The sequence below is a fragment of the Hyperoodon ampullatus genome (genome assembly GCF_949752795.1).
Source record: "Hyperoodon ampullatus genome assembly, chromosome: 6".
NCBI lineage: Eukaryota > Metazoa > Chordata > Mammalia > Artiodactyla > Ziphiidae > Hyperoodon > Hyperoodon ampullatus.
In genome coordinates this window covers 110,275,023-110,289,550 of record NC_136919.1, presented here as the reverse complement: position 1 = coordinate 110,289,550, position 14,528 = coordinate 110,275,023, and the positions used below count along the sequence as shown (strand labels likewise).

The 14,528-nt window shown below is 38.3% G+C and overlaps 1 protein-coding gene across 1 annotated transcript in view; it reads right to left on the bottom strand.

The window, feature by feature from the left end:
* LOC307055085 (contactin-associated protein-like 3) overlaps positions 1–14,528 on the bottom strand; it is a gene marked incomplete at both ends in the record, with an annotated part of 178,242 nt that overhangs the window by 21,921 nt on the left and 141,793 nt on the right. Inside the window, 2 exons of the mRNA XM_079707030.1 lie at positions 4,533–4,660; positions 10,381–10,537. Of these exons, the coding sequence (XP_079563156.1) occupies positions 4,533–4,660; positions 10,381–10,537 (285 nt within the window). The remainder of the gene's footprint in view (positions 1–4,532; positions 4,661–10,380; positions 10,538–14,528) is intronic.

The following is a 14,528-nucleotide window of genomic DNA, read 5'->3' as shown; positions in this document are numbered from 1 at the left end:
ACTAGGGTTCTTTCCAGATTTGGTCAATTACACAAAGAACTGCTATAAACATTTGTGTAAAGGTTTTTTTGTGGACATATGTTTTATTTTTCTAGGGTAAATTCCCAGGGGTATAATCCCTGGGTCATATGGTAAGTATATGTTTAACTTTATAAGATACTGCCAAACAGTTTTCCAGAGTGGCTGTACCATTTTTAATTCCCATTAGCAATGTATAAGAGATACAGTTGTTTCATATCTTCACCAGCATTTGATATTGTGAGTGTATATTTCTTTTATTTTAGCAATTCAAATTGGTGTGTAGTAGTATCTCGTTGTGGTTTTAATTTGCCTTCCCTAATAGGTAATGATGTTGAACATCTTTTCATGTGCTTATTTGCCACTCTTATATCCTCTTTGGTGAAGTGTGTTTTCAACTTGGGGAGAGCTGACATCTTTCCTATATTGAGTCTTCCAATCCATGAACACAGTATACCTCTCCCTTTAGTTAGATTCTTTGATTCCTTTCTTCAGTATTTAGTCACTTTTTGATGAGTTACAGATCTTACACATGTTTTTGTTAAATGTATACCTAAGTATTATATTCTTTTGAGCTATTGAAAATGACTTTGTCTTGTAAATTTTGGTTTCCATTTATACATTGCTAGAATATATGACTGATTTGTCTTCTGTTGACCTTGTATCCTGTGATCTTGTTGAGCTCACTTATAAGACCTAGTAGTGTTTTTGTTTTTGCTGGGGGGGGTACATTCCTTAAGATTTTCTATGTAGGCAATCGTATGTATATACGTGTGAATAGAGTTTTCTTTCTTGCTTTCCAGCCTGTATGCACTTATTTTCTTTCTTACATTATTGCCGTGAGAATAATCTACTAAATTTACCCAGGTATTTACCATTTCTAATGTTGATTTTTTTATTCCCAAAGTTCAAAATTTCCTTCTGATATCATTTCCTTTCTATCTTAAAAAACTTCCTTTAGAAATTCTTTTAAAGGATGCCTTCAGGCGATGAATGCTTTCAGTTTTCTTTCATTTGAAATTTAAAAAAATTTTACCTTCATTCCTGAAGTATATTTTTGCTTAACATAGAATTCTGGACTGACAATTCTTTACTTTCAGCACTTGAGAAATGTTTTGCCACTTCCTTCTGACCTCTATATTTCTGATGAGAAACTTACTGTCATTTGAATTGGTGTTTCGCTATAGGCAATGCATCATTATTCTCTCTAGCTGATTTCAAAAAATTTCTCGTTGTCTTTAGTTTTCACATCAGTTTGTTTATGATATGTCTAGATGTGAATTTCTTTGAGTTTATACTGTTTCAGGTTCATTCAACTTCTCAAGTCTCTCTTTTGCCAAACTTAAAAAGTTTTCAGCCATTACTTTTTCAAATATTTTTTCAGCACCAGCACTCTTTCCTCTCTTCTTCTGGAAATTCAATTACATGAATGTTATATCTTTTATTATTAACCCACAGGTCCCTGAGGCCCTGTTCATTTTTTTTTTAACCTTTTTTCTTTCTCTTGTTCAGATTGGATACTTTCTATTTATCTATCCTCAGTGTCATTGACTGTTTCATCTCAAATCTGCTATTTAACCCATCCAGTGCATCTTTCATTTCCATTACTGTACTTCTTATTTCTAAAGTTTCCATTTAGCTCTCCTGTATATATCCTATTTCTTTGCTGAAACTTTCTCTTTTTCTATTTGTTTCAAAAGCATTTATTATTACTTGTTAGAGTTTTTGTGTAATAGCTGTTTTAGTGTCTTTATCAGATAATTCTAACCTCTGTGTCATTGGTATCTACTGATTACCTTTGCTTATGCAAACTTGGATTTTTCTGGTTCTTTGTATGCCAAGTAATTTTGGACTATTTCCTAGATCTTTAAAATATTATGTTAACAAACTCTGGGCTTTGCTTAAATTCAAAGTGCATGTTGATATTTTTCTTATTTTGCAGGCAGCTGTCCTGGTTAGGATCTGGCCACACATTCCAACCTGCCCTCCGTGCGTGGTCCATGGTTCCTATGGCAGTCCAGTTTTCAAAGCTTTTGCAGTACTATTCAGCTCTGCCTCACTTTTGCACCACTCAGTGGCCAGTCTGAGTCCTGGATGGTAGCCTCTTCAGTTCTCAACTTTGGTCTATAATTAGGAGCAGATCCAGGCATGTGTAGCTCTGAGGTGAACCCAGGACTTCATAGACAACTTGTGGCCTCACTCTCTTGAACTCTTCCCTCTCTGTGCTCTTCCAGATACTTTCTAGTTCCCTGCAGCTCCCTTTTCAATCATACAACCAGAAAACTAGGGCTCTATTCAGCCTGCTCTACTGTGCTTTCCTATTCACTCCTGCACCTGTACACATGTCCATTGCCTAGTGATAGGTGAACAGAGAAAGAAAACAAAAGTAACATGAGTCTGCCACTGTCGTAGAGTCAGGGCTCCCCTGTCCAGAGCAGAAGATGCCTTTCCTCGGAGTTCTGGCTCTTGTGTGTTTCTGAGGCAGCTTCTACCACTGTTGCCATAGGGCTGCCTGGGAACTGGAACCACAGAAAACAGAGAGAAGGGGAGAAATGAGACTACTGTGCTCTCTCACAGTTAGGAGTTCCCTGTCCCCTCCTCCAACCAGGACTAGAGGACTTCTCCTGGGACTCTCTCCATCTGGGACCCAGCGGCTGAGAGATACTGGAGGAAAAAATAAATGGTGAATTTTGCTTTCTCTTCCCTGCTGTTATTTGCTTTCCAGGGTCCTGAGATAACTGCTTCATGCATTCTGTCCAGGTTTCATGGGTGAGTTCAGTGAGAGATGGGGTGGGTTGTACTTGCTTCACCTTATCCAGAAAGAGAACTGTGGTTTACATATTTATGTTATGAGCGAGAAAATTAATTATACTATCATCAAGTCAAGGCACGTTCATAGGCTTTCTACATTTTGACTATCTGCATCTCAGTATTTTTATTATCTGAAATAGGACCCTCTTTTTTTTCCCAATAGCAAGGTTCAGAAATGCCAGGGTTCCCTCACATGGCAACACCTCCTATGGGGCCCCAGGGAGGGTTGTGGTTCCACAGGCCCCACTGTGGTACTGCCTGGCTCAGAGGGCAACATGGCTACTGTGGCCTTGGTGGACATTGTACTTTGGCCTCTCCTCTGAGATGAGTGCCAGTAGAGAGTTTGGGGCACAGGACTGATGTGACCTGATTTTATTCCCTCTGGCTCTTGTGTGGAGTATCAGCTAAGTGGGCAGAGACAGTAGCAGGTAGGCCAGTTATGGGGCCACAGCAACAATCCAGGTACAGGTGGTAATGGAGATAAATTCTGGATCCATTTTTGCAGTTACAGCCAATAAGATTTGCTGATGAATTAGATGTGGGTTATGATAGAAAAGAGAAGTTATGAGTGACTGTAATGTTTTCAGTCTAAGAAGCAACAGGAAGAATGGAGTTGCTATCCTTTGATTTGAGGAAGGTTGGTGTGGAAATGCTTTCTTTTTCTTTTCTCATTTTTTTGACAAGTTGGGTTTGAAATGCCAACTGGAATGAAGAAGTACAGAATAGCCAGCTGGATGCAGGAGTTGGGAGTTCAGGAAGACTGGGTATAGGTATAGGCGTGGAGGTCATTGATGCCCATGCCGTATTTAAAGCCATGAGATGATGGGAGAAGATCACCAATGGAGAGCAGAGAGGAGACAGGGCGGAGGATAGAGCCCTGGGGAACCCCAATGTTATCCTGCTGGCGAGGTGAAGGAAGGTTGGGGAGAGGAGGGTAGGAAAATTTTGTGGTATGCTGGCCACCACGGAAAGAAAGTGAATTAAAGAAGTTTGAATCATGGGAGGAATCCAAAGTTGCTGACAGGTCAACTCAGATGATATCAGGGAATAAGAATTGGATTTAGAAATGTTGAGTTCTCACTGGTGACCTGGAAAAAGCAGTTTCTGGGGAGCAATGGATGAGATGGAGGAGAAGGCCTGATATTCAAGAGAGAGTAGAAGGATGAAAATTAAAGACAGAACTCATATATTTCATTTCAGTTATTTTGGGGGCATGAAGGATACACAAGATGCAGTTGGAGGGGTAAGTGGAGTTAGGAGCATCGAGGCTTCCTGTGTAAAAATTCAGAATTGTCCGAAGGCATTCATGACTAGATACACTTGATGGGTTCTGTCCTCTCATTTTCTCCTTATCTTACCAATTTCAGGCATCTCAGCATTCAGCAAAGTGCCTTATACTTAGTAGGTACATATTAGATATTTGCTGAACAAATGACATGATATTTCAGATGATTCCATGAATCTTGGCAGCACAGTCTCATGTACATGTCATATAAAAGATACCTCTACAGAATCCAGAGGTAATATGTTTTTTCTCAATTACATTAACAATATACACTTATTTTATAAAGTTAATACATTCCTAATGAAGTACAGATTATCAGTATAGACAGTGTTTTTAATGAACCCAGGCAGTTCGATTTCTCTTAAAAGATTGACATGTATTAGCAGGGATGAAGACAGTTCCTCTTGCCCCTACTTACTGTCCCCCGAGCAGAGCAGAGGCCCCAGTGTATAAGCCACTTCAGAATGTGGTCGCCCTGTGTCTCTCATCACAACCTGAGTGACCGGCAAGTGCTTCTTATGGGAAAGGACTACTGTGTTGCTGGTCCTAGAAAACAAATACAACCACCTTAACATTATTCTGAAAAATGTACAGAAGAGTAATAGTCTTTGATTGCAGTTCAAGGGGTATTAAGCTAAATTTGTAAATACATAACAGTAGGGAAATCAAACATCTCATCTGAACACTTACAAACATACTAATATGTTGAATGAGGTCCTCTGTGGACCAGAGACCTTTGTTCATCTACGTGACCATAGAGAAGAAAGCAGGCAGGTCCAAAATTATGGTCATGGATACAGGTATGAGATTACATTTCAGTGCAATTAGCAGCTCATTGCTCTTCCCAATTCAGCCACTGTGTAAGACTTCAATGCAGAATTTACAGAAGCAAGAGCAATCTTCCTTCATTAAAAAAAAAAAAAAAAAAAAAGACAAAAAAAAAACCCAAAACCACCTGACTGACAAGACTTAGGTTTTCAATACTTGGACTTTTTTTTTTTTTACTAAAGTTTCAGAAATTCCTACTGTGGTTATGAGGCATTTCCTTATTTGTGGAAGCCATAAATTAAAAAAAAAATCAAAACAAAATACTGATTCAAAACCATGATGAAGATATGATTCAATATATTCTTCCAATTAATAAATGGGCTAATGCATGGGAAAGTGCTTTGCCAAAGACTGTCACCATCCATTCATTCGACAAACACTTAATATGCATCTTCTATTTGCCAGGCCCTGTGTGTTGGGGATGTGAACATAAAACCCACCATCAATGCCCCCCAGTGGATGTTATAAATAATAACAATAACAATACTAATAATATCATCATGTAAGTGACTATTTGGGGACATATTAATATCTATGGTTTAATACAATAGGACTGGAACAGGAGCCAGAGGATCTGGCTGGTAAGTTGGTTGTACCACCACGGTCCTCTCTGGACAAAGTAGGAAGGTTTTTCTATACCCTGTAAGCTGTTCATATTTTTCACTGTATACTTCCATTACATACGTACTTCTGATTTATGAACAAATACTAGTTTGTCTAATTTATTGTTCTGTGTAGAACCTAGTAAGTTTTAATTCCAAATAATTACAAAGTCACCACTCACTCCTGTATACACAAGTTGAAACATTTGAAACTGCCACTTTTGCAGGTCAAAAAATCAGCTGTTTCACACGGTTCAACCTGACAGCTTTTCTGCAAAAAAATCTTCCTAACTTAACAGTTAATCATTCCAATTCTGCTAGGCATCGAAATATTCTTTTAAGTTAGAAAATGTAAAATTATTAAGATTTTTATTTTGTTTAAAATTTTGAACAAAGTGACGGGCAGTGCATATGGTAAGATATGAAAAATATGAAATAAAACCCTAAAATTTAAGAAACAATTTTTAAAAATCAGATTGCGTCAACAAATCAGACTGAATTAAACAACATGGCTTTACCTGGTGAAGCCCCTGCAACTCCTGCTGTTAGAAGTACACAGGCTTCATCCCAAGCACATAACACCTGACTTTGTTGGGAATGGTATTCACAAGCTAGAAGGTGCCACTGGATTATGGGGGAAGGGGTCAGTCTGGAAATTTATTTTGTTATAAACACAGGGAGAACACACCAAATCAATTCCTGGTATTAAATGTCAGTAAACATTACAAATAGTATGTTAAATCACGTGATTGCTATGCTGGTAGAACATCTTAGAGGAAAAATGTAAGTGCATAAGTTCTTCATTGAGGATCTTTGAATTTTAAGGAACCTTTTAAAAGCTACACTTTCTATATAGCAAAAAGCTACATTTTAATTCTGTTTTTAACATTGACAATACATTCACAGCCCTGAAAAAAACTTTGAAAAAATCATAATGCATGTAGTGTGCATTAAAGCAGATAGCATCATAAAGTCTTTTTGTCCTTTTGTTGTTTGCAAAGTACTTTCCTGAATCTGAGAAAATTTTAAACTCTTCTTATTTAAAAATTCTTTATTAGTACAGGTCATTCCCACTGTCCATGTTTTATGCAGATATTATATGCCATGTTCACCAGACTCATTCAAAACTGCCTAATTTTTATTTATTTATTTATTTATTTATTTTATTTTTATTTTATTTTTTTTTGTGGTACGCGGGCCTCTCACTGTTGTGGCCTCTCCCATTGCGGAGCACAGGCTCCGGACGCGCAGGCTCAGCAGCCATGGCTCACGGGCCCAGCCGCTCCGCGGCATATGGGATCCTCCCAGACCGGGGCACGAACCCGTATCCCCTGCATCGGCAGGCGGACTCTCAACCACTGCGCCACCAGGGAAGCCCTATAATGGAGCTTTGACTACTTTGAGTTGTTGGGAAAGCTGCAGGGGAGAAATACTGGGTCAACTTTAAGTTTTATAATTGCTGGGGAGAAAGAGGGACTGGTGACAACGTAATTTTCATCACCCAGAATTACATATTTTGAAAGCTCCCAGGCTCTTTTTTGGGGTTACCTGTTCTACTGGCTCATCCCTTCAGCAAACTCACACTGTATTAATTACTGTGGCATCATAAAACTTATTCATGTCTGGTAGGGCTGGTCTCCCCACATTGTTTCCATTTTCAGAACCATCTTAGCTATTCATGTACCATTCTTTTCCAAATAAATTTTAGAACCAGTTTGTCACTACCCCCAAAAATAAACAAATGTTTAGCATTTGTTTGGAATTAAATGGAATCGAGAAAATTATTTGGAGGAGAGATGCTTAGTTTTCCTATTCATAGCAGTGGTGTGATGTCTCCATTTATTTAGGTCTTCTTGTATTTTCATAATAAAGTTTTATGATGTCTTTTTATAAAAGTCTTGCATATTTTTATTATCTTTATTCCAAGGTACTGTACCCTTTTGTTCCTTTTGCTAGTGGTTTTTATATTTTCTTATAGTAACACATTTTTGATAAGAATCCAGTTATTCTAAGGTTCAGTAAGTAGCCTTACCAAACTCTCATTAATTTCAATAATATTTCTGTATATTCTCTTAGGTTTTCTTTGTTGACAACGATATTTTCTATGAGTAATGTATCTTTATTTCCTTGTTTCCAGTCTTTCCAATTGTGGTTTTGAATTGCCTCATGTATATTTTTTTATCTTTCTATTATTCATTTCTCACCTAATTGCATTGTAATCAGAGAAACTGTCCATAGGATAACAACTACTGTAAAATTTTTTGAGTTTTGCTTTATGGAATATTGAGAAAATCAGTTTGCAAAAATGCACTACATGTGCTTGAGAAAATTATGTATTCTACAATTTTATGTTCCCAATAAATCAAGTTGTTAATTTCATTTGAAAATATTCTATCTTACTAATTTTTGTTCATTTGATTACCAATTACAAACAGATGTACATTTAAATCTCTTCTTATCATGGTTGATTTGTAAATTTCTTCTTTCAGTTTTGTCAATTTTTTTCTGTATACATTCTGAGTCATTTTTATTAGAAACATACAAGTTTATTAGCATTGTTGTTTTTTTATTGTGAAATTAAGCAATGTCGTATAGTAATAGTGATCTTTGTCCACATTAAACCTTAAAATTTTACTAATTTTTTCGTATATTTGCCTGGTAATTATTTTTTTTTGGCATTTTGCTTTCAATATGCCTAGGTTTACAAACAAGATATATTTGTTTTTAATTCAATATGACATCTGGATTTAAATGGTCATTTTTGTCACATTTATTGTGCATGATTACTCACACAGTTTTTATCTTGTACTTGTTGCTTTCTCTTTTTTTAAAGTCTCACTTTCTATCTTCTTTTGTATTAACTAAGTTTTTAAAATCCCATTTTTCTTTCTTCCCTCTACTGATTTGAATATTACATGCTTTGTTTCTATTATTTAGAGGTTACACAAATTTTAAGACATAAACTTTAAGCAATTTAATTCTAAAAAATATTTACAAAACAAGTTTTAAATTTCAATAATATTTTTATTTCTAAACATTCTTTTAGTTCTTTTGTAAACCACAATCATCTCTGTTAATAGGATCTGACTGCTTTCTTGTGTTTCAAATTCATACATATAGTTACATGTTATCAGTGTCTAGTATTTTCTTCTTTTAGTTTTTAACCTCTGAGTTTACAGGTTTTTTTTCCTCAGTATTTCTTCCTGCTTCTGAGACCTTCCTTATAAGATCACTTTCTTTCATTCTGAAAACCATTCTTAAAAATTCCTCTTGTGGAGTCTGCTAGTGGTAAATTTCTTCAGTGTCTGTTTGTCTGGATTTTAATTTTATTCCACTTTTTAAAATATCAGCTGGATAAACACTGGGAGTTTGACAGTTATTTCACTTCCGTCCTGTGAGGGGTGTGTCCTGCCCTCCGTGGGCTGGGTCCTGGGCTGTTCGGGGGGGTCTGCTGGCTGGCTGTCTTTCCTTTAAGAGTCTTGCTTTCATCTCTGCTCCTTTTAACATTCTCTTTGGTGTTCTTTGATTTCACCATGGTGTGTCTAGATATGGATCTACTTTTATTTATCCTGCTTGGTATTCTAATGTTTTCTCAAATCTGGACATTTTCCTGCTATTTGAATACTTCTTCTTCTTAATTATCCCAAATCTTCTCTTCTGAAACTTTAATCAGACACATTTTCAATCTTCTCCACATGACTCCTCCATGTCACTGCTTTTCTCAATCCCATTTTGCTTCTCTCTGTTCTGTGTCATTTATTTACACATATTTTCCATTTCACCAATTTTCTGATCACTTGTGTCTAATATCTGATCCAACAAATCCTAAATTGGGTAAATATTATCATTGGCTAATATTCTTTTGCAAATCACAATCATCTTTGTTAATAGGATCTGATCACTTTCTCATGTTTCAATTCCAGTTTTGATTTTTCAAGCAGCTCACATATTTATTTTATCTTATGTTTTGAATGTATCCATGATCTGAGACTTTAGGCATCTCATCTACACTTTGTGGTTTCTTCTGCCTCTCACATCTGTCCTCTGGTGTTGTATAACCCTGGATTGTGAGCTCATGTTTGGTGGCATTTTATCTGTGGGAATCCTGTGAGGTCTGTGTGAAGGGGGAGGGCAGGCCTCCAGTGAGAATCTCATGTAATCCTATGATGAGCCAGTGGTGCTGCCAACCTGTGGCTATGTTAACTTAATTTGTGGACCATCCAAGTTATATAAATTTGGGCTCCAAATCTGTGTGAGGGCAAGTCTGTAGACATGAGTTTTCAGGGAGCTATTTTTTTCTACCCAGAGTGCCTACTGGATGATTTGTCCTTGTCTACCTTTTCTTTGGGTTTGCAGCCTTCTGAGATCTCCAGTTGCATGGAGAGTTTTGTATTCTGTATACCCCCTTTCATGGACTCAAGGCCTTGTCTGGTTTCCCCTGTGTGGCCATTTAAGAAAATGAAACTGGGAATTAGGAAGGTCAGCAAACAGCCCTGGGTCAGCCAAGGGGTGGTCATCTTATTAACTGGATTAACTTAACTTTAAGAAGTCAGATATTTCACTTCCAGTGAATGGGAAACATTAATTCCTATTTTGTGTTACTAGAAAAATAAAATGGACATGATTAGTTACTCACAAGTCAACAAAAATAGCTACCTAATATTTTAGGCTTCAGATTAATGATATCATACACATCAAAGCTTATACTTTTAACTTGCTAGGGAATACTTTAATTTTTTCTCTTTATTATACTATTGTGTCCAATGTCTGCCTAAGGTACATCGTTTAAGCAATAAAAAAATTACAGTTTGCACAGGGAAATTATACGGAAATCACCATTCATTCCGGTCAGCATCACAGTTGCAGTAATATTGAGAATCAATGCAGGTCCCCTCTAATCCACAAGTACATTTTTGAGCATCAGGCAGAGAACCTCCCCAGTAAGTGTGTGTTTCATTGGTTCTTCCAACCCACCAGCTCACTGGGGTTCCATCTGAAAGACAAGTATGAGAAAGGTGACACCTACTTTGCCCCCCACTACCTGCCTCCCCAATATAGTTCCTTTACTTCCCTCTATTTAAAACATAGAGAGACTATTTTAGAAGTGAGCATATTTTAACTGCACAATAGGATCATTTTTAAGAGGACTCCCAACTGTTTAAAAATATATATTTTAATGTCAAAACTTACGTTGTCACCAAATTTTTTTCTTTTATCAGAAAATGAGCATGTAGTCCCTAACTCATTCAGGCACGATATTTACAAACTTTTCTTGAGGACTCCACTTACATAATTTGTTTGGAAATAACATTCAAGAAAGAATTGTCATCAAAATAAAAACCACAGTAATTTACACACTGAATCTAAAATCTGTTTGAGATCCTAAAATGCCATTAAAACGTTTAATGTTATTATGAGAAATATGGATTTCTTTCACTTTATTAACTAAAAACACTGGCATGTGTTTAAGACATGTACTTCCTAGCATGTCCTAAAAGTTTCCTGGAGACGTGCTTCTTCTTATACTGAATGGGTTGCTCTGTATTTGGAAACTAAAGAAATGGCACTGATAAGCCTTCTTCATGCCTGAGGTGTCTTCGGCTTGAGCAAGTCCGAGACAACTACATTCGGTTCTTCAGCACATTCCCCTCCTCAGTGCAACGTATAATTAAGTGACAGGGCCGGAGGCTGCCTCAGCTCTGCAGGACTGCTCATTTACACTAAAGATGCTGCTGAGGCCCCAGTGTGGGATTACAGTACACCTGGGGGAGGATGATCAGAAAAGATGGTGCACACGGGAGGGTGGAGGGGAAACAGTCCCTAGTAAACAGAGAATCAGGGCAGGAGGGGAAACGGAAGTGACATCAATTCTGCAAAGATGCCTGTCCATTTTCATGTGCTCTTTCAAACTCTTAAATTGTCCCCATCTGGCCCCCACTAAGAATCTGAAATAACTTTCTCCCTAACTTACAATCGCCACTGCTCATTATGGCTCCCTGTTCAATGAGACTTCTGCTTCTGCTGACAACCTCTCAGCTGGTAAACACATGGACTGCATTCATTACCACGCACTGCAGGCCCAGTGGGTGACAGGTGTGCCAAGAAATCAATATCAACCATCTTTTTTTTTAATGTGTTGAAAACATCTTTAGGGGGCGGAAGATCTTTTTAGTGTATTATTTAATAGGTGCTTAATAGATATTTTTCAAAATTCCATCTTAAAAATGTAATTATTCAACATCCTCTTTCATCGATTTGAAGAGCAAAGAAATCATTATATGCCAATGTGTTACTGTGTGTTTACATTTTTCTCTCTAAAGTGAAAATCATTAAGTGTTTTTAAAGGTACAAAATGCATGTGGCTCCATTCAAGACTCCTTTGAGTAACTAGAGAATTTGCATAAGAAATGATTAAGAATAATATGAAGAAGAATTAGAGGCTGAAATGAAAAGGAATAGGAGAGATATCAATGGCCAGGGTGCACGGCTTTACTTCCTCAATTATTTTAGCCCATAGTTCACTGTCCTTCTCTCCAGCCATAGCTACAATCCTCAACGACCTTAAGCATTCATAGTAGGGTAACCAAATGGTCTCCTAGAGTCAACACTTACTGTCATCCAACTTCCTCTTTAGCCACCTGTAATCATATCCCCTGAAACTATATGTAACACAGAGACCATAAAGATGCTGAAGGAAAACTGTTTCAGAACCCTAGCAAGATCCTAGGCCCTCTGCTTCTCCCTGGCCCTCTTGGAAAACAAAACCTACACAAGAGCTGCTGCACTGAGGCCCCAGACGTGCTCTATCTCCTCTCAAGATTACCACCACCTCAGTCTCCTGATAACTTCTGAGAATTTGAACAGTGGAAAATTCTTGAGAGAAAACTGAATTTTGACGGACATTCCCAATCTACCCTAAAAAATTCCTAAGCTACTTGTTCCCCACACTGCAGTCTCCTTGTACTGTTTTCACATTGCAACCTTCTAATGAGGGGCCCAGGCTTTGTTGTTTTCACTCCTTCCACACAGGAGTGGCATCAAAGCTCTGCACACCCATTTGTGTCTATTGATAATACTGAGCAAATTAGTGCAACAATTTTAAGGTGTATTGGGCTACACTATTTGCCTGCCTCAACTCAACCTTAATTAAACACTTCTGGAAATATATAGGTCTGTAGTGAATTTGTTTAAATTAAGTTGGTACTAACAATCCTCCAGTCGCAGCATATAAGAAATGCAAATAACTTGAGCATGTATGGTTAATGAAGTCCCTTATTTTGTTTTTTTAGCAGGTGTTTATTAAGTTTATAAGTCTTTTCTCTTTCCATCTTTCCCCCCTAGCCCCAATTAAACACTTATTTAAATATTTGTTTTTGTTGCTGTTGTTGCTGTTTTATATATTTATTAATATATCGAAGGGCTAACAATTGAGCAACCACATGCAAATCAATAGGCAGACACTGGCCCTCCAGGCAGGAATCCTTTGCTGATCTGGGTCATGTCCAGGTTCTGGAATAGACCATCTGCTACTTTGTATGAGTTTGCTCCATGACTCACTAGGTGGTTTTGTTTTATGACTTTGTTAGTGGTTGGTTCCAACACTACTCTACCTTTGCCTTGTTTTCCCTGGTTAGACAACCCATAACAATAATTTTTTTTTTTTTTTTGTGGTACACGGGCCTCTTACTGTTGTGGCCTCTCCCGTTGCGGAGCACAGGCTCCAGACGCGCAGGCTCAGCGGCCATGGCTCACGGGCCCAGCCGCTCCGCGGCATGTGGGACCTTCCCGGACCGGGGCATGAACCCATGTCCCCTGCATCGGCAGGCAGACTCTCAATCACTGCACCACCAGGGAAGCCCCATAACAATAATTTACTCTCCTGGAGGCAGCTTTCTCATTCTTCTGGGCATATACAATTTTAGCTCAGTGATCTATCTGGCATCAATCAACTAACAGTAAGTACTAAACCCACTAGCACTAACTATAAATTCAATAAACTGGAGAGATGCAAATAAGTAGCCTTTACTTCATGCCATTTATAGATGTGGTACAATTAAGTTCTGGCAAGGTTAGTGTCTTAGCTCTGAAGACTCAAAAAAGATAAAATGATTTTCTGAGTCCCATAGCTGCTGAGTGACAGGGACTTGTCTAAGTCCTAAGAGCTTGAACTCAGAGAACCTGCCTACTGCCCTCTGCTCATTCCACTCCCCAGATGCCTAATCAGAGAGGGGGCACGCCAGCCTCCAGAAAACCAAGCAGTTTCATGAAGGCAGTGAGGTTGCACATTCCAACAGAATGGGATTTTTCAAAGGAAGAAAATATAAAATTAAAAATAAGAACATTCGGGCTTCCCTGGTGGCGCAGTGGTTGAGAGTCCGCCTGCCGATGCAGGGGACACGGGTTCGTGCCCCGGTCCGGGAAGATCCCACATGCCGCGGAGTGGCTGGGCCCATGAGCCATGGCCACTGAGCCTGTGCGTCCAGAGCCTGTGCTCCGCAACGGGAGAGGCCACAACAGTGAGAGGCCCACGTACCGGAAAAAAAAAAAAAGAATTTTCAAAAGAAGAAAAGATATGAGAAATAAACTATTAGCACTTATGTTGTGTGAAAGAGGTGGTGATACCAAACATTGTTCCCTAATTAATAATTAGCCAAGACACTAATTGCATTGTCTATGAAAAAGAATCTCACGGAATAATCACCTCCAGATAACTAAGCCATGTCATTGTTAGCAATCCTTCCCAAGATAAAACAGAATTAAGAGGTCCCTGCCCATCATGGCAGATGAGCACTGAGCATTCCAGGGGCCTCCTTAGGAGGCTTTTACTGCTCAGTTGCCCAGTTGAGTCTAGGAAGAAACTTCAGATCATTCCTGGCTTTGAGCAAAGACCTTGGTCTTTGCTCCGAAGAAGAGTATCCCTGTCACTTCAGATGTGATCCGGGCACTATAGGCACAGGTTCTCATGGATCTCTGGCAGGCCATTG